Source organism: Taudactylus pleione, unplaced genomic scaffold, assembly GCF_031769625.1.
Source record: "Taudactylus pleione unplaced genomic scaffold, aTauple2 ptg000007l, whole genome shotgun sequence".
Taxonomy (NCBI): domain Eukaryota; kingdom Metazoa; phylum Chordata; class Amphibia; order Anura; family Myobatrachidae; genus Taudactylus; species Taudactylus pleione.
The window spans coordinates 28,980,598-29,008,462 of record NW_028284410.1 but is presented as its reverse complement, the minus strand read 5'-3'; the positions used below and the strand labels follow the sequence as shown (position 1 = coordinate 29,008,462).

The window sequence follows — 27,865 nt, the reverse complement described above, 5'->3', positions numbered from 1 at the left end:
CTAGACCCTTCTGTATCATTATTATGTATCATTGTATATGGCATAATGATGATTAATGGAATTTAAGGAGTCAAAGGTTTATGTGCATACACTCCTAACATCCACACATGAGCATAGTGATTTTACCAGGAGGGGATTTGTCAGTTTGCATGTTCAGTGCAGCAACTGGTAACATGTTATTTTGCTCACAATTGCCATAAAGCAAACCGACATTTTACCTATGAGAATAGTTGTTTCTGTGTTTATGAGGCACATTTCTTTCTTGAAACTATTTTAATTGCCCCTTATATGAGCAGATATTACATTATATACGAAGCAGACGTATCATTTTAGAAACACAGAGGAACGCACATTAGTGTACACCCGCACTGCGTACAAATGTGAGATAATAGATGTGAATATGGGAGAAAGAGACTGCATCACAGAAATGAGAACGTGAGCAGTGCAATATTCCTCAGGTCAGATGCAGTGACAGTTTCTGAAAACTGAGCAATTTGTCAGTGTCATGCGAGTCCCCCCTCCCAGCAGCCTCCTATCCTATCCTCACTATGCAAGCCTCTGGCCCAAGCGCTGGGGACACTTTGACAGTGTCCCCATCCTTTCCAATTAACTTCACTTGCGTTTTAAATTAGTGTTAACGAGCTGTCCTGCCACTATCCATCAGCAACCTCATGGCCCGACCTGCAGTAGGAAAAACCCACAAGTATTTATCAGTGCCATGTAAAGAAATAATGGATAACAGAATATAAATCTAAAATGGAAAAAATAAACAAGCATCAGGTCTCTGCATACAAAAACGGAATTGAGATACTTAGCAGGGAAGAGGCTCGATTTGCTTACAAAACATGCTCTAAAGCTCACACTTGTTATGGATAGTGCATGTTCCTATATTTTCCATCTGATCAGCGTTATTGCACAGTTTACAAAACAATTCCTGCAGATTGAAGCAGAAGCTGCACAAATATCTATCTTGCCCCCAGGGCTGAATTACTCAGACGCCCACTTTTTAATAAGGACAACTATAGGGCATACATGCATTCTCTCCCGGGATAGCCGAGAGTGTCCCGAAAATCGTGTGGAGCTCCCGGCTCTCCAGAAAAGTAGGCAAATCTCCCGGCCGGCCGCCACCCCCTTGCATCCTCCCACATCCCCATATATACACCTCCGCATCGGGGGTCTGGTAATGAGATTCGCGTGAATCGCGTAATCATGGCCCCGCACCCTGCTTTACAATGCCGTTACTCTCGGTATTGTGAAGTGGGGGTGGGGCCACAATGACGCGATCACACCCCATGCTCCCCTCATGTTGCATCATCGCCGCACCACGCCCCCTTTCTGCTGCATCATGCTCCCGAGTCATAGAAGCCTGACAGCTCACTCCCGGAAAGAGTCAGCAAGTATGATATAGTGCCTGATTCAGATTTGGGTATAGAGTAAGAAAGAGCAAGTAACTGTACATCTTGGTAAAACCATGTTGCATTGCAGGTGGGGCTGAATTATATAGATTTGGGAGGGGTGTTTCCAAACTGAAATCTAAATTGCAGTGTAAAAATAAAGCTGTCCATATGGGCCACCATCGGGGGGGGACTGCCAGGCTCGTAGTTCCGGGCCCGAAGAGAGTGGGGGCCCGGGTGGCAGCAGTGCAGATATGCACAGACAGCCAGGGAGAAACAGCGCTGCCAGCGGAACTTCAAATATGTTCACCGGCTGTGAGCTGTGATTGGCCGGCGTGGTTTCTAGCTGGCTGCCGATGCATATCTGCATTTTGCACCACTGTCACCCGGGCCCTGCTCTCTCCGGACCGGCTGGAGAAACCAATTAGGCTGGTAAGTACATAGTCCCTGCCCTGTCCCTCTACCTACTGCAGCTGGCCTTCCCTGCACCCCCCCAAGTACATTCCTACCCTGTGCCTCCCCCCTACCCACATTAAGGTCCAGACTTCCTTGCCCTGTGCCACCCCCCCACCATGTCCAGCCATCCCTGTGCCCCAAATAGGCATAGCTCTCCCTGTCCCTTCCTTCTGGCTTTTTATGTGAGCCTGGCTTTTTCAGTGTATTTTACGTGGATCTGGCTTTTTAAGTGTATTTTATGTGGATCTGGCCTTTTCTGTGTATTTTATGTGGATCTAATTATTTCAATGTATTTGACATGGGTCTGGCTATTTCAATGTATTTTATGTGATTGCAGTGTTGTTTAGGGATAGCCATCGTCCATCGATGATTCATAATCATCGGTGGTTTATGGCCGTTGTTGAATGCTTTTACCATCGATAGGGGAGAACCAGATGATTTCCCTCCATCGATGGCCCAGCATAACCGAATATTTTTTTCTTTTTCTTACATGGTGCCAGGATACAGAGCATAGCTTCGCCCCAACACACGTGAAGTACTGCCCCAGGTTCTGATTGGCCCACGATGGACCATCGATGGTCATCCATTACATAGTTGGTAACCATCGATGGCCACTTGCTATATCGTCATCGATGGTAACTATACTGATGGCCATCCCTAGTGTAGCTCCACACACATTATCCACAGCTTCAACCAACTGCCCATTTCCCTGAGGGGGGGAGCTTGCCTATTTTGTCAGTACAAGGCCCCACAATGTCTGGTGGCAGCCCTGCTGTCCAGCATTTGTGGGCTACATGCAAAAGCAGCCAGTATTTACCCCAAATGCAAAAATAATGTATGTATTTGCACCCCTTGCATTGCAACATGGTTTGTCCAGGTGCAGTTACATATTACTCTATTCCAAACTCAGAAACTAGGCCCATAGTGTTACGCATGCAGGGCACATGTGCCTCTATCCTGAGTGCGCATGTGCAGGTCATCACCATAATAATTTATTTCTATGGCATCACAGATACTGTAGGGGATGCAGTTATGAGACCGGCGGCCGCGATGCAGTCTGTCTCAATACCTACAAGGGACTTAATATAGGTGTTGAAATACCGATGCCTATCTTAATGACGATGCCGAAGGACGCCAGACCAAACAAGGTAAGTCCGGGCGCCCTTAGCGTTAGATACAGGGGGGGGTTAGGTTTAGGGAGCGTTGCGGGGTTAGGGTTAGGTTTTTTTGGGAGGAGGTTAGTGTTAGGCACCCCTAGGGGGGAGGGTTAGTGCTTGGCACCATTGGGGGGGTTAGGGTTAGTCACTGAGGGATAGGTTTAAGCACGAAAGGGGGGTTATGTTCAAGCACTAATTGGGAGGGTTAGGATGCGGGGTGGGGAGGGTTAGGGTTAGGCTACAAGAAGCGAGGGTTAGGGGTGAAGGTAAGTATACTTACCCGACCCCTGTCGGGATAGCAATCATCGGGATGCCGCTGTTGGTATTCTGACAAGAGGCATCCCGACAGCCGGCATTACATACCCATTCCATACTGTAGCGCCTGCTATACTCCCTACTTGCTGACTTGAGGAGGAAGGGGGGTGTTGTCGCAAAGTAGGTAAGCCAGTGGATGGGATGATGCGATTGCATCATCTAGGCCTCAACCACCACTACACAATTCCCTCAAATACCGGCATTGTGTAGGGGGGGTTGATTGATGACGTGATTCAGTGCAAATCACGTAATTGGACGCTCGGACCATCCACTTCACATGGTAAAACTTGAGACTTGCCCACTCTTCTGGGGACACCCAATTTTTAGGAGCCTTTTGGGAATTCTGGGAGAATAGGCAACTATGAAAATATTAAACATAACAAAAACGAGAGTACAGTTCAGCAGAATAAATGCACGGATGCAATTAACAGAACAAATTTCATAGCACACAGGGATACGCAATCTGTATTGCCTCTTGTCGGAGAGATTCACAGATTCTAGTAGTGCCGCTGTTTACTCACTGTGAAATATGCTGTATGTGGGGGGGGGGGGAAGGGGAAGGGAAGATCAGTGCACTGGTATGAAAACTCAAAGAATCAACAAAGATGGTGGGTACAGTATATTCCACAATAATAAGAGACACAATTCAGTCCTATATGAAAAATGGTGAATATGACGTGTGGAGCTGCACCTAAAAGAGTGAAGCAAGTATGCAATATAGAAAACAAGAAAAGGTACTCTCTTGGTTGGTACACTCGCCTACTTTAGTGAGCAGATCATCTGTATAAAACTTAACTTTTAATAAGTACAAAATGCAATCTGCAAGAGAGTACATACAAAATGCAAACAGACACACAAATATAGTACTGATAAGTACTTGTTTTAAAAACCTGGGACCAAGTATAAGTTCTCACTTTCTGAAAAAATTTAATAACAGGTTTGTACACAATTGAAGAATTTATAGAATCACAGTGTGTAAGATATTGAGTTTGACAATATGGTAAGAAAATAATCAACACCTAATAAAATTATTCAGGTAGTAGTCCAACATCTGGATTTAATACCATGATAAAATTAGATTACAATATGGGAGTATTGATTATTGTGATATTTCAGAAAAATAATCAACAGCTAACAAAATTATTAGGGTAGTAATCCAGCATCAATGTTTAAATACAGTAGTAGTTATAGTATACTAGATTATCCCAATGTGGTGATCCAGTCCCAAATTAAATTGTCTCACTGTGAAATATGCATGGGCGGCAAGCAGCATATTAGTTTGTCCCAGCGTGGATAATGCAAAGCCTTTCTGACTTCACAAGTCCCCATTACCAGGTATAGGGTAATGCCTTCTCTTCTTATATAGAGATAAGTCATCCTCCCCACTGAGATCTGGAAAGCCATTCTAAATAGGTAAGCACAGGAGAATTCTCTGGATTTCTCTGGTATTAATGCTTTCAGTATTTGAGAATAGGTGATAACTCCAGGAACAAGGCTTTTATCATCTTCATATATAGTTCCCATAGAAACAAATCAGCATAATACATGACAGGGTCAAACAAGGATAATGGAAAGTTGACAGACATGAGGGTAGAGTGTCTGCCTGTGAGAGTTTACATTTTAAAGGAAGTGGGTAATGATATAGGAGCAAGGATGGTGGAGGGAAGTGGCAGTCTAATACCCCTTTCAGACAGAGAAAAGTACCCGGGAATTTGACGGGGCAAGCCGAGTCAACTTGGGTCCATTTTCTGTGTGAGAGAGACAAACTGGGTCAAAATTGCCGGGTCATCAACCCTGGTCACTACCAGGGTTATTTCAGGGTCTGACCCAGTTGCCTGCTATCTCATACTGATTTGGCTTGATTCAAACCCGCTCATTAGATGAGTCCGCACGCAGCCAAAGTATGAAAATACAGCGATCGCACGGCAAGTCATTAGCACGCCCACTATGTCTTGGCAAGCAATCGCGGTGTGTACTTAGACGCCCACCAGCCTGTCTTAACATGCCCACTTTCCAGTAGTGATACACGTCATCTCCAGGAAGTATATGCAACCATCGGTAACATCGGATCCATACGCAGCACTTGTGGCTGACCATACCCTACCGCAAGCACTGCGAGTGCTTCAGTGCATAATTCAGTTATGTGACATGTATTATGACGCTGTGTCTTAATTATGCACGCCTATGAAACGGCATTAAGATGCTCAGACACGCCTGCGTTCGCACCACCACACCCCCGTTTCCATCGACCATCCCGTCACCACCCACAAACGGCTCGTCCTGTCACTCATTCTAGCGAGTTGGCTATGTGCCGCGTGCGAAAGCTTCCCAATCGTGCACGTGCACTGCATCTTATACGCATGCCCGCTTTGCAAAACATTGGTAGGCTACATGCGAAGGCAGCCTAGCCCGCGGGTCTGACTCAGGTCCACAGTCCCGAATGGGTCAGACCCACCCAGGACAGACCCCTTTTCCACTGTGGCTCTAATCAGGGTTATTCCCAGATCGGTGCCATGCACACTGCACACGGGTGCAGGGGAACACTTCTCCAGGCGCTTGGAGATGACATCATCTCGATGAGCCGAGAGTTACCCGCAGTGTAACCCACGTTACCTGTTTACACTGCAGGATTGCACGGGTTGTTCCCGTGTTAAACCCTGCAAGCTACCCGGGTTGGATTGCCGGGTCACCTGACCCAGGAATCCAACCCTAACCCCTTTTACACCCAGCAGCAACCTGGGTTTAACCTGCTGTAACCGGGGTTTTAGCTATGGTGTAAAAGGGGTATGAATAGGTGCGTCTCAGGTTATTCAACGCGGGTTACAGTAAACGTATCTCATTGACGGTTCAGGGGTACTGACACCTAATTTTTAGGACTCAGCTTTGTGAGCTTGAGTTGTAAGAAAACGTCCACTTCTAATGACTCATACATTTGGCAGAGGTGACATGGGTTATGTGCGAAAGGGATCGACCCGGGAATAACCAAGGTCCAAGATGCAAGGGGGTAAGAGTTGTGACCTGGGTCCAACTCTTGTTCAATAACCCGGGAAAAACCAGGGTCCAAGCCCCGCTTTTGTCTGAATGTGGTAACCTAGGCCAAGCAAAGCAAGGGCATGATGATGCAAATGCAGCTCATGCAGTTCTGCAGAAACACACAATTATGACTGTTAGGAGATGTAATTGTTGTACTTGTCAGAGGGTAGGAGCAAATACACATCATTGCTATTTAAATGTACATATACCTGTGGTTTGGTTATTGCCATATGTTACACCTATCTGGCATCACAACACTGATGAAGAATCTGCCACAATAGTTTGCATGAGACCACGTTCAATGGTTTTCCATCTACGGATGTCTTTAATGGCTTGTACATACAGTATATGTAGTCCTGTATCTTTCTACTAAATACAGTATATTGCTTTTTCTTCTACATCATTGTGTTTTCCACCAAGACCTTTATAACATCCAGACAGAACTGATTATTTTCGTGGACTTGGGATATGACAGACAGCCATTCCAGACCCTTCAATAAAGCATTATCCACACAGTACAAAATGCTCTGTCCCTTAATTAACTTACTATTGGTGTTGAATTCAAAATTTGATGCTTTAAAAACACCTGTCATGTGTGAGGGTTGGTTTGGGCTGGAACCGGCATGGGAGGCTGAAGAGGAGACTTGGGAGGTGTGAATAAACCTGGGTGGTTTGTGCCAGGACTTACTCATGTATTGCTGTGAGGAGGTAGAGGAGCTGCAGAGGATGATGGGTCCGAAGGCGAGAAGAAGAATGGAATGTCTCTATTAAACAGCAGGTTGGAATGTGAACTGGAGATAACCGTACTGAATGAATGAGCAGAATCAGATTGGGGCCGATGATGCTGGATTAAGAGCTGGATCGGTTAGAGACTTGATGTTGAAGAATTGATGAACTTGATCGGTTGGGACCGATGTTAATGAATTGAAGAACTTAATTGATAAGAGTCCGATATTGATGAATTGATGAACTTGATAGGTAGGAACCGAAGTTGATGAATTGAGGAAGTTAATTAATATGAGTCCAATGTTGGAAGCATCAGATGAGACCGATGGTTGGAGGTATCGACTGGAAATGATGGTGGCTGGAAGAACAAGTCTCAGTGGTAAAAACCAGACTGGTGTGCAAGATGGTATAGGAGACTTGTTTACCAGATATAGTAACTGGATATAACGGACTGGGACTGGCAAGAGAGGCCAGTCTGGAAATGTAATTTAAAGGGGAGGATCTCCAGGGATTGGATGCTGCGATCAGCTGGTCTGGGAGCAGCACTCTGACTAGAGAAAGAGCATCAGGTGACAGAGTCCAACATGGCTGAGCCCATACTGTTGTTTAGGATATAGCCTGTGTGCCATCATGCTGGGAAGACACGTTGAGAGCAAGAGGCTGCGGAGAGCCATCTCCATGCTCAGTAACAGGACACTGAGCAGACGGAGCAGGATCAGCACAGACAGAGCTCAGCACCAGCCGGGAGCAATGTGCAGCGTGAGCGGAGCTCTGTGCTATCCTGGACAGGCACCGAAGTGGTATAAGGGGGTTTTAATAGTCTGGAGCTTGACAACACCTTTCTAATCAAGCAATTAATTCAGTCCATGTGACTGCAGTAGTAAATTAATTGGATGCTCTGCTATAGACCATTTTGCACTCAAGGGATCAAAAGGGGTATAACTCAGACACCACATCAGAGCAGATCCATAATTTACATACAATAAGCAACTCTCCTGAAGCTGTAAATACTGAAAAACTCACAATTAAACTACAAAAGAAAAACAGTTTACTTATTTTAAATTGGAGAAGAGTATATCAAACCAATACATTAGGTTCAGTAGGTTCAGGTGGAAAACTCTGTTATCTACAAGTTCCTCATGATTATTGCCCCTTAAAATATATTTTCATTTATAAATACTTCTTCTCTGTTTAAATGTGAGCTTTGACCTCAACACATTCTCCATATCAGTCTAGTACCATCTATATTCATTGAATGAAATATGTGTATACTGATTGAAATTGCAAATGTTATTTATTGATATTGAGGCCATGCATATACACAAGTAAATCAACTTTACACTGCTGCTTCATCAGAAGGTCTGCGCCAGAAGTTCACATGACCCCCGGGACATGGAAGCCGCAATGGAGCCACTGCAGCTGTTGCAACCATGTAAGTGACTGCTGGGCCACCAGAGACGTTAGGTCAGAATTCTATCATGTCAACATGTTAGCTATGTAGACATGATGAATGTCGACATAGTAACTATCAACATGCTAAGCATGTCGCCATTTCAACCATGTCAACATTCTCATGTCGACATGATAACTGACAACATTCTTTTTAATTCAATTCAGTCCTTTGCCTATTGAAGCTTGCAGTCTAAATTGTCTGACACAAACACACACCACTGTGCTTCCTAAGTATCCTGAATTATTAAAGTAGCCAGCTAATTTTATAACCAAACTACAACAATATTCAGACTGGCACTAATATTACAATGATTGATAGTTAATAGTTGTCCAAAAACAGCTGTACACACGTATGGGTCTATGTACACCCAATTAAGACCACCAATAGGTGATCAAACACAAAATAGAAACACACTAATGATGTTGCGCTAATTGACTTAATTACTAAATAGAAACCAAATATGGCAGAAAAAAAAGATTGAAGACACCAAAAGTAGCATAAAAATAATCAATTTTTATACAGTATAAATATATTCATGTGACAATAAAACATGTAGTAAAAAATACAGAATCTTCTGCAGAAGTCTTAACTGACTAATCAAATTACATATATATATATATATATATATATATATATATATAAACATCCATCAAGTAGCGGCACTCGTCGGATTTCCAAACCATAAGGAAAATGAGGACACAGCAAGTGTATTCAACGTTGACAAAGGGTTGAAATAAACCCGAAACGTTGAATACACTTGCTTTGTCCTCATTTTCCTTATGGTTTGGAAATCCGACGAGTGCCGCTACTTGATGGATGTTTGTCTGAAAATTTCTATTGCTGGCACCCCGGTTGTCTTAGTTTATGGAGGGAGTGCCAACCTTATAGACTCTATATATATATATATATATATATATATATATATATATATATATAACCTCCCAATTGGGATCTGACTATATATGACTGACGATGGTACAACCCCATGAGATTGAAATAGCATATATATCTCACTGGATTGCAATCCAAAGAATAAAGGTAAAAAAGTCTTGAATCCACAATTTTCACTTGAAAAATACAAGCCTTGCTAGAGTCTCCATACGGAGGTGAGTGTGACTGATGTAGTAGATTTCAAAATCTTGTGTAAGCGCTTACTCTGCTCTGTCAGTTGTGGCAAGCATCTCCTTGTGTCCAGGAGAGCCGCTACGCTGATGTTTCACGGTGACTTCTCCAATCCGTAATGGTTACATGGGGGCCGTTGTGGTGATACCACAAATGACAAGGACAGGTGTACAGGTGCTCATGAGGAAGGAGATGTCCTGAGGCTTGTAATAAAGACAGCCCCTGAATGCCTCTCTTTCTTTACCTCTCCTCTGTAGCGAACCAGGTCCCACAGATTGGATAAGAGAATGGATGCCAGGTGAACTTTGGTTCCCAAACCAAAGTTATCAATAACCAGCAGTCTTGACAACAACATGTAGCGATGTATGGTAATCCATTAATGCGTTTCGCTTCCAATCCGTGAAGCTTTATCAAAAAAGTGAAGCATTGTGAATACTTTCCGGATGCACTGTATTTATGGTATGGGCTGGTTAACGGTCAGGTCCATATCGCTGATAATATTTAGCTATATATAAAGATCATTTCAGTTAGGTGTGATACCAAACTCTCATATTTTTTTCAGAGGAGAATCATATTTATTTGGTGAGCACCCTTCATGTGGGTGTGAGATGGTATGGAAAATCTTTATTCTAAAGGTAAAATGTCGGCACACAGTACACAACCCCTTGGACAGACCCACTAATGACCAGTTAGGCATTTAGAACTTTTCAATTAGCTTAATTGGCCCAATAATTACATGTCCATTTTTAAAAAATGGCCTTAAATTACCCCCAAATCAACTTTGTTGTTAGTTTTTGCACCACAAATGTAATTACAGTATTTTTTAATAAAAAATAATTTTTTTTGCCTTTTTTTTAAGGTTGAAGTTGCCTCAAATTATCACAAATCACCTTTTTTCTCCTTATTTTTAAATTTTTCATTTAATTAGTTTGAGATTAAACGAAAGTTTGCTTTTCATAAGTTTTTCCTAATTTTTTTTTTTAAATGGACAAATCAGCCATTTGACACCATTTAAAAATCTCCAGTACTTTTCTTATGCCCATTAACAGCCTTCTGTATGATTCTGCTAACACAATTTTGTAACTTTTTTGTGGAAACTGATGGTTTCCCAAATGCTCTTCTCCCATGCCGGATGCTATAGAAACCGCACACCCTCCATGTGAGTAGCACTAGATGGCATTCCTAATTGGAATGAGCGTTTCTTGTGAGAGAGCATTTGTGAGAAGTGTGTGAGTTTAGTGAAATAAACTCACACTTGCAAACTCGAATCTAATTGGATTGACCTTATAGCTTCAGTCTAGAAAGCAAATAATAAGTGACTTATGTTGTTCAAAATATTATAATAATAATAATAATAATAATAATAATAATAATAACAGTTAGCTGGTCCCACTCCAAAAAAAGGATCTTGTTCTTCTTCCCAATTAAAACCATTTATCCCCGATACAGTTACAAGTAAGGAGTTTGTATATAGATCCACTGGCAACTCATGTGAACATACTGGAGAGAAGTGGTACCAAGCTATTATGCGTAACACAGATAATTATAATTGTATTGAAAATGTGTGTTAGAACATTGAGACTGTATGTATGCTCTCCCTCCAAATTCCTTGACAACTTTGCTTCCTGGCTCCCTCGCTTTCTATCTTAAGATCTTCCCTCCATTATCTTAGGTGACTACAGTATCCCTATCGATATTCCCACAAAATTCTCTGCCTCTAAACTCTTTACCCTCACATAATCGATTGGTCTCTCACAATGAACCAAATCATCCTGCCATGTTAGTGGGAACTCACTTGACCTGGTTTTCACATATAATTTTGATCTCTCTGATTTCACCAATTCCCCTTTCCCCCTCTATGACCATCACCTACTCTTTTTTAACTTATCCCTTTCACCTTCTCCACCTCTGCCTCCTAAGGCTATCACTAAATGTAACATTGAGGCTATCGACACCGTTTCCTTATCCTCCCTGTGTCAGGACTGCGACTATTTCAGTACATAAAGATAGACTACTTTTGCCAAAGTTCCATTGTGGTCATTGGAGGAGGTATCCTGCTTGCTGGCATGCTTCTCATTTAGGTGATAGAGTGTTAAAGTGATCATCTGTTTCCCAGGTGTCGTCAGGTTGTGGGATTTCTCGATTGCTTATTATTTCAACCCTGATTCCATTTGGGTCACATGTTCTGAAACTTCCTATGGATCACAGACCTCTAGTATAAAGCCTGTTACTAACTGTGTCTCAGTGTCTGTGCAACGTTGCTTTCAGGTATTTTCTTGGACTCCTGGCAGATCCCCGCTGTGCCTGAGGATTGCTGTGGACTTTGTTATATTCCAGATGAACTTCTGATGCCAGTTACCCGCTGCACTACTGAGCCCAACATTCCTATTGCCTAAGTATTGCTTACTGCTCCATCACTGTGGTTTCATCATTTTGCTGCACTATTTATCTTTGCCTGTAGTCTTTCAGTTCCTGTGGATATTGAACTCATCCTTGTTACAGTTGTCAACTGCACCATTACAGTATCATCCCTGCATCACGGGGCTCAACCCCGCTCCGAACCCTAGTCACGCCGCAGGGCTCAACCCTGTTCCAGAATCTCATTACATCACAGGGCTCAACCCTGCTACAATCTTCTCTGCATCACAGGGCTCAACCATCATGGGGCTCTGAACTCTAACCACGCCGCAGGGCTCAACCCTGTTCCGGAATCTCATTACATCACAGGGCTCAACCCTGCTACAATCTTCTCTGCATCACAGGGCTCAACCATCATGGGGCTCCGAACTCTAACCACGCCGCAGGGCTCAACCCTGTTCTGGAATCTCATCGCCTTACAGGGCTTAACCCTGCTCCGACTTCACTACACCACAAGGCTCAAGTTTGCTTCATCTCTCACTGCACCGCAGGGCTCGGCCCTGTCACAGAATTATATTATTCTGCAGGGCTCGCTCTGCTCCGGATTTCCATTACTACAGGGTTCTACCCTAGCAAATGTCCTCAAAGCCATCCTGAGGTGTTAGCCTCATACTGGACTCGGGGTTCCCTACCATGTTAGTTCTTATATGTTAAAGACTGCATATATATATATTTGGGGATTTTCTCCTATACTTATTATTGCATATGTGAACCTCTGTGCTGTTTGAGACTTTATATGAGACCTTTCTGATTATAATTATTTTGTGAATAAATTCTATTTTACTTTTATACTGTGCTACTGAGTTTCATGAAAGAAAGACCACCTCAGTTTATTGTGCCTAGTAAGCCTACCTCCCTCCAGGAGTCTCAAGTGTCGGCAGGTGTGACACCCTGCTTGACACTTCTCTCACCTATTCTCTCTCTCCTGCCTTGAACAAGCCACGTCTCTGTCCAATGTCTCCCTTACTTCTGCTGTTGTCTCTGTTGCTCCAGCAATCACTACTCACCGTCACAGAGCAACACCTCAACCCTGGCATTCTAAATTCACCAGACACCTACAAAAAATCTCAGAGGCAGACTTCCTTCATTTCAAAGTTATGCTCTCATCCTACAGTGCTGCCCTTTCCCTCTCTAAACAGTCATATTTCAAGAACCTCATCTCCTCCCTGTTCTCAAACCCACGGCATTTCTTCACCATCTTCAACTCCCTTCACTGACCATCCCTCTTCATCTCCCCTCCGCAATCTCTGCCTCTGAATTTGTCACCTACTTCACTTCTAAAATTTACTCCATACATCAAGACATCATATCCACCAGACCTCTTCTAACTTCTTTTTCCCCTGTATCTGGAGATGGCTATGGCCACATCATCCAGTTGCCCCCTCAACCTCCCCCCTTGACACTATCCCCTCCCACCTCCTCCTTTACCCATCTTGCCCACCTCCTCAATATCTTCCTCTCATCAGGCACTGTCCCCTCTGCATTCTGGCACGCCCTTGTCTCCCCCATCCTTAAAAAATCTGCCCTTGATTCTTCACTGTCTCCAACTACAGATCCATCTCTCTCCTCCCTTTTGCCTCCAAACTCTTTGAACATATTGTTTACAACTGCCTTACCACCTTTCTTTCCTCCCTCTCCCTGCTTGACCCATTTCAGTCAGACTTCCATGAAAGTCACCAATTACCTACTTTACAAGGGCCATTACCCTCTGCTCATTCCTCTTGACCTCTCTGTTGCTTTTGTCACAGTGGACCACCCTCTCATCCTGCAAATCCTTCACCCACTTGGTCTACATGATACTCTCCTAGCTGTACTCCTACTGTACCTCTCTGACTCCTCTTATGACTGCACTTTCCCCCCACTTCCACTAACAGTAGGTGTCCCCAAGAGTCTGTTCTTAGATCTCTCCTTTTCTCCCACTATACGTCCTCTTTAGTTCAGCTTATCAGCTCTTTTGGTCTCTAATATCATCACTATGCTGATGATACTCACATCTACCTTTCCTCAAACTCTCACCCATTCCTCTCCCATTTACATCTCTGACCTAATCTCCCTTCACACTGCTGCACACCCTCTTTGCTCTTCAAATGAATGTCGTCTCTCATGTCAACTGATTACTTCTTCCCATGATCACTTTCAAGATTTTGCACGTGCTGCTCTCTACCTCTCCCTATCAGATTCTTTACCTCTTTAATAAACTTCAAACGGGCTCTCATGACCCACTTCTTCATCAAAGCCATCCATCTTTCAACCTAACCCTCTGTGCCATGCTCTCTCTCTACACCATCTGTGTCACCCTGTCTGTCTGCCCCTCCCATTTACAATGTAAGCTCTCACGAGCAGGGCCCTCTTCCCCATGTACTTTTCCTTCCCTTACTTATACTATTATCTACTCCATACTCCTTACAATGGCACCTAACCCTTGACTTCTGCCACCCTGCTCATTATTTGAGTGTTCTGACCACTGTTGCAGCAATGTTGATATACAATGTACTTGTCCTGCATTGTCTTGTACTGTACTGCTCTCTTGTTCTGCTCAACTGTTTAAGTACTTTGTTTGGAACTGCTGAACCATTGTGGCACCATATAAATAAAGGATAAAAATAATGATATAATGCTCCAATGGGACAGGGACTAATGTGAATTACAGATATTTACTATGCAGGGCTGTGTATTACAATTGGCTTCATATAACAACAATAACAATATAGATAGATACACACAAAGTATAAACAAATATAATGCATTATCTCTGGTATACAGAGCCTGAGAATGGAATTACAGAATAGTAATTTGCAGTTGTCCATATACAGAAAATAAACATAGATACCTTTCAAAGAGGAAATGAAAAGTGCTGTGCATGTCTTTATGCACAATAAGAACATTTAAATATATAAATATAAGCTTTTTCCTTAATGTAGCTGTAGTCTAGTATTGCAGAACATTGCAGCTTAAAAGCGCTAACATACTGTTCATTGTAGGCTCTTTTACCTAAATAAATAATAAGAATTAGGAAACATTAGGGCTGTCTATTTTATAGGTTGCATTTTTATCTCTGCAGTAAGGGTATGGGATGCCGGTGCTCAAAATTCCAATGCCGGCATCCCAACAGGGTTAGGATACCGACACCTGTCGGTAGGTATGCTAACCCTCTCCCTACCCTAAACCTCCCCTATGCCTTAACCTAACCTCCCCCCCTAGTGCTTAAACCTAACCCCCCCATGCACCCTAAACCTAAGCCCCCCCCCCTATTGCCTGACCCTCCCCCTAGTGCCTAACCGTCCCCCCAACCCTGCTACTCACCTTCAGGATGCCAGTGGGTGGGATGCCAGTGCTGGGATTCTGACAGGCATCCCTTTGCCCGGATACTGAACATATCCCATTGCTGCATATATAAGTGGAAGTTCACTCATATGGGATGTTTTAGAGTTGGGAGCAAAGCAAAAAAAAAAAAGCCATAACTTTGCACCTGGAACAAACCATGTTGCAATATGCAAGGGGGGCAAAATATTTTTTTTCTGTTGATATTTGTATAATAGTTGTTATTAATAGACACCAGCGGATAATAATTTGGTAGACACCCAAGGTAGATAAACTTAATCAGAAACTAGTGTATATTGTAGTGCTTAGTGACAGTACAGTCGTACTCACAGTTCTGTGTACAGATACTGGTGATGGAGCGGAGCATACAGAGGACCAGACGGTCATGTACTGTATGTAGGCAGGATCACAGGACAGAATGCAGGTATCTGCAGGATCCCCACGGAGCTGAGTGTACCAATGTGGCGCTCAAACAGAGTAACAAGATGGCGCTGCACATGTGCATACTAATTTATGGTGGTCATCTTGGTTATGTACAAATGCTTCAGGTATGAAGGAACATGGAGGAAGCGCAGTAGTGCACTCCATACCAATAGTTTTAGGGTAAATACTGACTGCTTTTGCACGTAACCCACAAATGCTTGACAGTTTTATTTTCACACTGCAATTTAGAGTTTAGCTCATACTTGCCTTTTCTCCCTGATTGTCAGGGAGACTCCCTGAAATAGCAGTAATCTCCCTGAAGAGTCTATCAATCTCCCTGATTGCACCTTACCCCCATTAAGGAGCTTTTATAAAAATAGACCCCAAATAATATATGCATTCAAATGGGATCATTAGTCTAATTTCCCTGCATTGGTTATAAGGCACAATGATCCCTATGGCTACATGCATTTTCTGAAAAGTATCATGGTGTTTTCACAAACTACAAGATCTTATTTACTGCTTTGGGGCTCATTTACATTTGGATGTAAGCCAAATTTAAGGCACGCCTCTCAGATGTAGCAGTACACGTCCACTTTACAGCCTCACTCATAGGTGCTGCTTTCACAATCTCCCTGATATGCTTTTTCAAAAGCAGGCAAGTATGATTTAGCTAGCACACACCCCTCCCAAATCTAAATCTCTCTGCCCCACCTGCAGTGCAACCTGGCTGTGCTGGAAGGGAAAGTGATCATACTGATTTGATATTCCAAATATAAGGACTGCTGGAATTATGTCTGTGCTAGAAATGGACTGAATGATTCCATCTATGCAGTAAGGAGAGTAGGGCAGAACCCCACAGATCGAGGCTGGATCTCTAGCCGTCAGCTGCTACCCAGCATGAGGTTTTCAAAATACATGAAATGTGATGTAATGAAACTCTATGTGATCGCTAAGCAGTCTTTACGGCCTGAGTATCCAGCTTCAGAAATGAAAAACAAATAAATAAAAGATTATTAAAAAAAAGTCATCATCTTAGTCTGTGCTAACTCCCATCATTGTATTTCTTGCTCTTGTTATTTAAAATGGTTTTCATTGGTATCAGATAATGATGTTTAAGTAACAAATTACAGTTTTTAGTTTGAGAAAATAAAGAATTAAAATGGCATAGTATTACAGCTGTAAAAATAAAAACTAAATTAAAAATGCATGGTAAACTGTTGTTTTGCCACACTAATCCTATGGTATTGGTAACAGGAATGCAGAAAGCTGGAGCTGCTTACCAGACAGTGATGTGATCATTCTGAGGTTCTGTTTCCAAGATTGTGAAGTTGATGTGAATTCCGAATCCAATTGGAACAGTGATGATCCAGGAACAGTCCTGGGAATTTGGGTATTGATTGGGGAAGCCAGGAGAGTATATGGAACCATTGAACGCTGTGACATTTCCTCCACATGGAACTGAACAGCACACGGAGGAACAGACAAACAAATGACAGTGTCAACTGGATTTGTTGGTGTAAACCAAAATAAAGAAACTTCCTGCAGATCTTGCTGTATCTGCTTTCGATTGGAACACCTTAAAATGCAGCTCTATAATCTTTTAGTACTCCTGGGGGTAAATTTACTAAAGCTTCTAAAATAGACAAGTAAAGGTACACACAAAAAAAAGAAATGAACACTATACAAAGGGTGTATTTTGCACATTATACCAATTTTTGATAATATAATAAATTGTACAGATAAAAGAAACAGGACTAGTCTAGGGGTGACACTATTCCCAGATACACCAGAGCAAGAGTAGCCTAGACGCTACAGTATAGCATTCATTTTGAAACAATTTGTTTTTGGCCCTACTATGTAATTTCCCTTACCGACCTATGCCTGTTGTTCATTCTTATAAAACAATGGCTGTTTTATAAAGCTGGTTAGAGCTGCACATACCTTCACACCTGGGAAACGGGTGATCCCAGTTTCTGCTGGTGCCATGCTGGCATGTTAGGACTGGATGACCTACCAACTGGTATCCAGGATTGCACTCAAAGGAGATTGATTGCCCCACATTGTACCCAGCTCCTCGGACCACACCGTGGGAAAACGGTTCTGGATCAGGACACTCTTGAAGCTCATAGGCTGCAGAAGGAAAAGAAAATACTGTCCAAAATTCAACTACGCACTGAATACAATTACCCAAAGCAGCATTCATTTCTCTGCTTTATTAACTATCTTTAAAGGGTCACTTGAAGAACTTATAACAACCTGAGATGTTTAAAGCTAAGACGTTTATACCATTGTAAATGTTCTGCTTTGTTTTCCTCCTTCTATATTACAGACAATGAATAACATCAATATGTATATGTCCAGAAATTTCATGGAGATAAATTCTTGCCAAGAAGATGGGTTATTTAATAAAAATGATTCAGGCTTCCTTCTGGGGAATGGGTACTCTCTAAGAAAAACTTTGGCAGATATGTCCTTTATACTTTAGCACAAATGCATATGCTAAATGGGGTCAATAGTTAACAGAAAAGTTAACATATTCATCATTGCTTAGCTAGGTCCATGTGACCTCTCTCCTACACAGTAACTTCTAAAATTCATACAACTCATATAAACAGTCTGCTTATGTAGTCTCCAATTACTGTGTGTATGTATGTCTAGTCACAAGATAAAATGTAAAACTTAGATCTGTAGTAACTCCTTACCCTGATATTCCAATTTGAATCCTGGTTTATTTTGTGAATGGTCACTATGAAAATAAATAGAGGTTTCATGTGATGTAGATAGAAGGTTGCCAGGTGTCTCTGATCCACTAAACCGGCCAATTACACTGCTGGTCTCATGAGGGCCATTGCGGATCTCCACAAAGTCATGATTTGCTTCACTTGAGAAGCTGAGAAACTGAATGTGAGCTCCTACAAACAAGTTTAGAAAGAGAAAAATCAGTATTATGTACACAATAAACATAATATTAAAAAAAAATTATGTAATATTACAATAATATGAAACTTTATGATTCTGCCTTTTATCTTTTGTGCACAGTAGCAGATTAGTCTGCAGGATACACACAATCATATAACAGGCATACACCATGTGTACATTTCTGTAATTTTGTAGTTTGGGACTGTTCCATATTGCAGACATTAGAGGCCTAAATGAAGCTAAACTTAAAAATTTGAATTTTTCATACTGTACATACAAAAATTATATTTCTGAGGCTGTATTTGTAGTTGTACATTAATTAGATACAAGCAACTTTATATAATTATAACATACTGTATATTTACATCCAGTGTAAAGGTGCATCCATCCTTTAGAATGTAAGCTCTCACAAGCAGGGCCCTCATTCCTCACGTGCTTCTCCTCCCCATACTTATAGTATCTTTTACTCCTAACTCCCCACTTGGCACCTAATATTTGCTTGCTGAGGCCCTGCTGCTTGTGTTATGCAGCTAAGTGCATAAACCATGTCCTTGTCCTGTATTGTTTTATATTACTATTAACTGTTTTCTTGTGTGCTCATTTATGTACTGTGTAAGGCACTGCGGAGCCTTTGTGGTGCCGTATAAATACAGAATAATAATAATAATCCATTATCATGCAGTTAAATGCAATGGTCTCGATGTGCCTTTCTGTAATGGCACAACGCAGCCAGTAACATCGCTAGTATTTCCTCGCACCCTGTGGAGATGAACAGAAAACTAGCGATGTTGTAGATACCATAAATGGCAGATACTGTATGTGTGCAGCTGACAATCACTGCTGAATTGAATTGCCCCCAAAGTATATTGTTAGCATAAGTCTTATGCCATATTTATACAACTATGTATAGAATACACAATAGGAAAATGTCCTGTAGTAATACCTCATTTGGCATAAAATATGTAGTCTGGCATTTATTACAAGGTTTATGACTATTTATTACCCTGGTAGCTCTGGGAAACCATAGACTGTGTGTAACAAATCTTTCTGTAGAAAAAGCTACCAAGCGTATTATTGAAGCATGTTTCAAACATGGATAAGTCATAGGTGTTCCGCTGTTGGACAGGCATCCTTCTGCTATAAAACACAAGAGGCCCAGATAGTGCACCTTAAAGGTCGAACACGTACGAACCTGGGCATCTTAATGTAAGACTAGATGCTGTGTTCAATGAAAATATTTTGAGTCTCACCAGCAGATTAGGTTTGGTACTGACCATGTTTATGCTTACTGAAAGAGGCTTAACACAGATTTAAAAATGGTACAGTCTAGCAAGAACTAGGCCTGGAACTAATCCCCCCCAAACATTCAAACATGCAAAATGAGGACAAAATAAGCCTCGGCCCAGTCCACCCACTTTGAGAGGAAACAGCGCCCCTTTTTCATGTTAGTTACATCTATTTCTATGTCTATGATTCGGGACTGTGCAGCTGATATCATGACAGCTGAAAGGTATGTTGCTAAGGTAAAACCATCAATTAAATATATTTAGGAAATGTGAAAGAATGCTTATCTTATCCATCCATAAGGGTACTGCTATAGTGTTCAAGGAGTACTTCATCCTGATATATACATGGACGAAAAGACCTAAATCTACATCAACAGTACCAGATTAATAACCTCACAGGTTCTGAACTGTAAATTAATTTTTTCTGACTGTTACACTGACTTTTTGTTTTTGCACTCTTAAATAAAAAAAAACACATTTGTATTTTGGTAGCACTGTACAAATTAATTCAACTTGAAAAATATATTGGACCCTTCACTAATACATAGGTATATGTTCCAGAATGGAAATGAAGTCCCGGCGGCTGAAGGAGAAGATCCCGACAGGGCAGGTAAGTACACTACACATCCCCTCTCCCCCCTAACCCTTGCCTCCCCTCCTAGTGCCTAACCTTATCCTCCACCAGGGGGTGTCTAACCCCCCCTTAATGCACCCTAAACCTAACAATCCTGGGGGTATGCCTAACCCTCCCCCCTAGGGGTTCCTAACCCTAGCCTCCCTTCCCAAAACCTAACCCTGCTACACTCCCTAATGCTAACCCCCCCCCCCCCCCCCGAATCTAACGCAAAGGGCGCCCGGACTTACCTCGTTTGGTCCGGCGTTCTTCGGCGTTCCGGCATGGGGATTAAGATAGGCATCGGTATTTCGACGTCTATCTTAAATCCCTAGTCGGGATTCGAATATCGCCATTCATAACTACATCCCGTTTCCATACAATGACAGCAATTGGCCTGATAGAGACTCCCTGCATTTTATTGTAAATAATAACTTCTCTCCACAACAATTAATCAACACCTCTCCATTTAAAGGGGCAATAATATTCAAATCAAAATGCACCCGGTTTTGTAATTAATACAAATGTCTCTATAAATCCAGCGGCCAAAAGCTCAGAACACACGGAAGCTTTAAAAAAAAAAAACACTTTTAGTAAATTTAGCCCTAGGACTGTTCACTTCAAAAGTAGGTTATACACATGGAAGTAAAATCTGAGCCCATCAGATTGTAGCCTAGCCTAGTCCTGTGTGCAACTCTCACATGCAGGAAACACGTGCAGTGCCATTGAATGTAACTAAAGCAAGTGCAGAGTACATTTCCCACTAACATTTACCTCCCTAGACCTAGATCAATGAAATAAAATTGAATGTTACATTTCACAGTTGTTAAGTCTAGTGATGGAGAAGAGTTAAGGAAAGTCACATCTCATTATAACCTGGCTTTAATTAGCTGGTAAAACTATTTTGTGCTTAATGGCATGCAGACAATTAATTCCACACATTGACCACATTAATATTTAATCTGCTCACTGCTCTGCTTATTCTCTCTCTTCTTAGAAGAATGAAAAGGAATAACTACATATGGTTTGCATTAAAGCAATTCCATGTAAATTAAAACAGGGGACACCAATCTGTGTGTGCGATGAAACCACATTTGCTTGAAGTATGAAAATGGACATCTGGTGATTTGGTGGTAATCACAAGTGTTGCAATGTTTCCTGATGGACACAGGGGTTATCAGATGACAATATATTGCTCAGCAAGGTAAAAATCCCAGTAAAAAATAGATTTTATGCAAGTGCTCTGGTCCTACACTTTCATATTTTAGGGAACTTTTACATAAACAACCAAACTGGGCATCAACATTGCTTGTTGCACTTTGTGCAAATTGTGCATAAAAAACATCCAGCAGCTGTGCACCTGACATCACCCACAGCAACATCTTACCGTGATAAGCGCCATTTATCTCCATCAGATAAAGTCTGATAACCTCTGCTGTCACAGTTGATTAAGCAGGTGTTGCCAGACTGAAGCCTACTGTATATGAAATGTGACGGTGCTGTCACTCACCGAATCCCACTGGTAAAGAGATCTTCCAGGTGCAGTCCAAATTACTGGGATAGTTTCCTGGGAATCCAGGACTCAGTATGACACCTTCCATGTCTTCTGTAACTCCTCCACATTGAGCTAAGGAGAGAGTATAAGCAGTGGATGTCACACTTGTAAGAGGAGAGACAAGAGTACAGTATTTGATGTACAGGTTGAGTCTCCCATATCCAAATATTCCGAAATACGGAATATTTTTAGCATGACTTTGACAGCGAAAACCTTTGATTTTTGATGGCTCAATGTACACAAACTTTGTTTAAGGCACACAATTATTAAAAATAAAGTATAAAATGACCTATAGGCTGTGTATATAAGGTGTATATGACACATACATGAATTTCAAGTATGTACACAAACTGTGTTTGAGCCACAAAATTATTGGAAATATTGAATAAAATTACCTGCAGGCTGTGTGTATAAGGTGTATATAATATAGCAATGCATTTTTTGTTCAGATTTGAAACCTATTGCTAAGAAATTTCATTATGGTATGCAATTATTCCAAAATACGGAATATTCCGATATCCAAAATACCCCTGGCCCCAAGCATTTTAGATATGGGAGACTCAACCTGTACTAGTGAACTGTGGACAGCAGGCAGTTTAAGCAATTTCCATATCCGTGAAAGAACAAGATAGGTAAGACATAATGCTAGTAAATAGAAAACAGAGCAGTTGTATAATCTGGAGGAAAAGCAAAAGTATAAACCAAGTACACCACAGGGGCAGAGCCAATGCTACCCTTAGGTAACCAAAGTCAGCCACTTAGAGTGCCACATTCTCAGAGGTGCATAAAACACTGAATGAGTGATGTGAGAGAATCAGTGCCACTGAGTTCCAGGCTTCCTATGGATTTAAATTAAACAAATCGTTTCCGCATTATCTAATAATGGAGAAAGGGGGTGTGTTTCATAATTTTAATTAAACTGAGCTTGCCTTGAATACATTCTACCTTCTGCAGTGCTGCTGCTACTCTGTGCCAGTGATAGGCTGAAGATGTGGTGCTATGCTGTGACATAGAATCACTGATACGGAGCACCAGCAGAAATGAGACTGACATCTCCCTCCTCTGCCTTCCCATGAGAAAGAGAACCTGAGGGGGAACTTAGAGGAGCCTGTGGAGCTTAGACTTTTGATATGATGCTTAGACTTTTTCACAATAGAACTTTCTATATATTTTTGCCTTCCTACAAGCCATGGTGTACTTCTGGTGTGTGGAGATGCTATGTCATGCAAAGTGGGAGCCAAGCGCACCCACCCACACAATGGCTCCCAGTGCAGCAATGGGTCAGGCCAGCCAAACAGGTGAATCACTGCCCCTGGAATGAGGTAAGAAATCAGCAGGGAAGGATGGAGTGTGGAGGGGAGGGACGGAGAATGGAGGGGGCAGGTAGGGGTGGGCTGAGGTAACCCATTATGTATATATATTTATAGCATTATCCCAAAATTTCAGAGCCAGGAATTGAAACTGGCCCATCAAAGACAGATAACACCACATTACAAAAACAAGACAAGGAGGTAAACACTTCATACATAAAGTAAATACATGTGGATACCTCACTGTCCTTACTAATCTGAAATAAATGTACTCTCTTTGTAATCCACCCATATACAGATACACAAGATAAAGCAAATAAGGCATTAAATGAAAGAATAGTAACATTTGCACCTGAAAGTCTAGCTTAAAAGCTATAGTGCTGCAATAACTACTAAACAATAGCACAACATTGTTTGTACATATGCATTTACACTTACCGATACACAGAGGAGGAGGATAATTCCAGCGTCTGACTGTACCCGGCATACATGATATATGAGAGTGACCCTGCAGAAAAAAACATTATTTGCACAACATCATTGGGTGTTTCTTTTTAGTGTATTTTTACTTTAAACCATTTATTAAAATACATAGACAATATTTTTTGAAGATTTATACTGGTGAAAGAGTGGCAGATTCCAGCTAGAAGAGCACTAGCCTTCATTGTGCTCAGGCGCTCTTGTGCTGATCCATGTTTGTATAGAGCTACTGTCATACAGCCCATAGTTACTGCAATCAAAAGAGTTACACTGAATTCCCATTTTATTTTGTCTACAGAGATAAATTTGTGTGTATACACAGTCAGATAAATCCATCTCACTGTTATTCATGCGCCATTTCTAATAACGGGCATTAGTATTAGACAGTAGTCGGTACTGGTGTCTATGGGCCTGATGATGAGTTATATTTACGTTAGGTTTGCATAGCATCAATTTGGCAAATTCACATTATTCATGCCCACAGAGAGAACGCATGCACATGCGTCAAAGCTGACCATAAGGGACAGGCATACACATCTGTTTTAGGGCATGCTCAAATACACCCTGATGATGGTGACTTGACATAAGCCCAGCATATAGACTGTCAATACGGAGCCAGGGGTATCATGAGATGTGTATGATTTTTTTTATTTTTGCATGCACCTTTATTTGTGATTTATGACTATCTTGCAAAGTTTAAGCTGGGACTTTTCTGGATTACTAGCTCTTTGCATATACTGTACTTCACCTAGTGTATAACAAAATGAAATGATTAATGTTTTACTATGTTACTTAGCTAACAGAAAGTTTGAAACTGGAGCTGAGCGGAAAGCGGCGAGGCCTGGCCTTAGTGTGGGTGTTTTGTATCTTTTTCAGAGCATTAGAAGCTGGAATGTTACACCTAGGTCATTTGTGTCTACACTGCGAAGCTGTGTAATTAACATATTGTGGGTTATTATCTTACAGTGGGCCTGATTCAGCAAGGAACGCAGTTGCTTATACGCACGCAATTGTTGCGTACTACGCATGTGTATGCATTGCAGTGTGCGAACCAGACTGCAATCACAGAGGAAATGCAGACCCATGGCAGAGTGATTGACAGGAAGTGCCATTTGTGGTTATGGGGGGTGGTCGATAAATTATCCACTGCGATAGCATACGCAGCATGAAGGCTCATAGCGGGCCCTGAAGTAAGCAATTCCTGAGTGAGGTCTGACCTGCATTAACTGTGCGTATGGGTCCGATGGTACTCAATGTTACCGATTGTTTCTCTCTTTTGGCCAAGTATACGAATGTGAGTAAGGGCAAGTGGGCGTCCTTATGATAGGTTGTGATCACAATATGAATGCATTTACATATCACCGCTGAAATTAGCAACTGCGATGCGTGCGCATAATCAGAATAGCGATCCGTAGTGAATCAGGCCCTATGTGCAGATGAGCAAGAGACCATAGCAATCATTCAGCCATTAGCTTTGAAAAAGCTAGTGCTCAATAGGCACCTGTGTTACGGAGTTGGATTATTTGTGGTTGTCATAAAGAGGTTTCATTGCTAGCGGGGATGAGCTCTCTTACACTGACATGGAACAGCCAAAAATCTTCTGCTTTGTGAGTAGGGGGATCATAACAGATAGTGGAAAATACAATAATTAAAAATGATGGAAATAAAAAAGCAATACAATCATTGCTCTGATTTATAATAGTTTTTGTATAATCCATCTATCCATTACATTATAACCTAAAGGTAATATACACAGTCCAAGGGACACTGTGCTACCAGGTGTGATTAATGAATGAAACCCAAGTGTCAAAGTGCTGTGAGACAGCAAGTGTGTTACAGGCCTCAAACAACAGGGATGTCCAATCACAATCTGATGGAAATTGACTGAATCATTAACAGACTTGTTGGTACATGCAGCTGGAAGATGACCGCAAATAACTATCTTACATCACTAATAGGCCCCAGTGATGGCACAATGACCAGGTGTCATCTAATGTGGCTAACTCCAAACCACAGGACAGACAAATGCTTTATATGTATTTTTTTTCTTTTCTGTCTAAAGGCCCCCATATATCATAGATTGATTGCAGCAATCGTGCAATTTGCAATCGATTGTGTATAAAAATCTGTCCCTTTATCAATCGATTGTGGCAATTCTGCAATCTGCAATCGATTGAAAAAGGAAAAGATTTTTATACACAATCGATTGCAAATTGCACGATTGCTGCAATTAATCTCTGATGTATGGGGGCCTTCAGAATGAGAGGACACTGTCAGTCACTCCCAATATCCAGCAGCTACTACAGAGCATGGACCTGTTATCGCATTAGGAATTCTGCAGATCACCCTGTTGATTGCACATTAATTAATTTATGTAGTGAATTATACATTTACAAACTATGATTTCTTTCACTTTTCTTAAGGAACACAAATCCTGCACGTTACCAATTTGATTACAAACTGGCTTAAGGACTAATTTCCATGGATATCAAGGGATTATATATCTTAATTTTCTGCTGTTTCAGTCCTGTGTGCAAATTAATCTGTACAAACTTGATAAAATCTGTATGTGAGCTCAGTTCTAACCAAGTTTATTCAAGAAGCATCCTGTGATGGGGATGTTAGGTAAAAGAGATATGGAATCCATATTAGACAGCTGCCAGCCCATGAGAATGTTATTGTCCAGGTTACACTCTGCAAAGCATTTCAGATCTATATCTCAGTAACTTGCTAGTACACTGCTCAAAGACTCTTCAACCTAAGTTCAACATTTCCTTAGTACCTGCAGGTTATATCCTGGTTCACAATGGAATGAGATCACATCATTTACAAGGTATTTTTCTCCAATCTTCACTCCATTACTGGGAACAGATGGCTCAGGGCAACTGAGAAGACCTACAGCTACATAGAAACAAAGCACACTGGTCAGGTAAATAAACACACTGTAAGAAATACATTTTTAATAGCAAATCACATGACAATGCTGGGGATGCGGAAAATTTAACTACTGAGTATTAATGGTTGATGGTTAGCAAAAAGCAGATAGATGAGCGCAGTCAATTTAAAATGTAGCTGTCTTTGCTATGTGATCTTACTGTGTCTGAAGGGCAAACGGGTTTAGCACAGTGACATCTAGTGTTAATACAGAAAGCATCAGTATGTTATTTATTACAGTGCACTGACAGGTATATAGGACAGTTCAGTAAAGGACCTATGTAAATGATTTGTCTGCAGGGACTTCAAAAGACAGTAGTGTTTAAGAAGACCTGTGTATTTTAGCACAAAACTATCAGGGATACATATTAACCAGAAAACTACCAAAAATTGTAAACTAAACCTCTATGATTGTGTTATATGTTTTTTTATTATTATTTTATTTTAGCTGAACAAAATATATTTTCATCTGCCACCTAGGATGTGAGGAGTAACCAGCAGATGGACTATAGTGTTAAATGTCCTGCAGAACATACTTCCCTAAACCATTCCTTCCAGCTGTCCTAATTTCGGTGGGACGATTCACAGCTGAAGACCTAGAAAAAGTATAGCTTCATCCAAAGTGGCCATTTCTGGGTGGACAGGGGCAGGATTTTGACAGAAAGATTGAGTTTGGTTGGATCAGGTCAAGTCCTATTTTCCTCTGATTTCATGATGGCAATTCAATTAGAGGTGATGGCACATCGTAACTCCCACCATTTAAAGCTTTTGCTCGGTTGCAAATCCTGACAAACTAAATTGCCTCCCACGTGTCTATATGTTGGGAGGTATGCTAAACACAGCTTTATTAAATGCGACTGTACAAAGAGGCTGCAATGCAATATAAGATATATAATACTCAGAACATAAGAGATTATTATATGTACACATTCTGTAAATAATATCTG

The 27,865-nt window shown here is 41.5% G+C and overlaps 1 protein-coding gene across 1 annotated transcript in view; it reads right to left on the bottom strand.

The window, feature by feature from the left end:
* CSMD2 (CUB and Sushi multiple domains 2) overlaps positions 1-27,865 on the bottom strand; it is a 1,115,355-nt gene that overhangs the window by 78,513 nt on the left and 1,008,977 nt on the right. Inside the window, exons 38-43 of the mRNA XM_088462676.1 lie at positions 26,767-26,885; positions 23,943-24,012; positions 22,150-22,266; positions 18,524-18,733; positions 17,763-17,951; positions 17,102-17,279 (exon numbers count right to left, since the gene is read on the bottom strand). Of these exons, the coding sequence (XP_088318802.1) occupies positions 17,102-17,279; positions 17,763-17,951; positions 18,524-18,733; positions 22,150-22,266; positions 23,943-24,012; positions 26,767-26,885 (883 nt within the window). The remainder of the gene's footprint in view (positions 1-17,101; positions 17,280-17,762; positions 17,952-18,523; positions 18,734-22,149; positions 22,267-23,942; positions 24,013-26,766; positions 26,886-27,865) is intronic.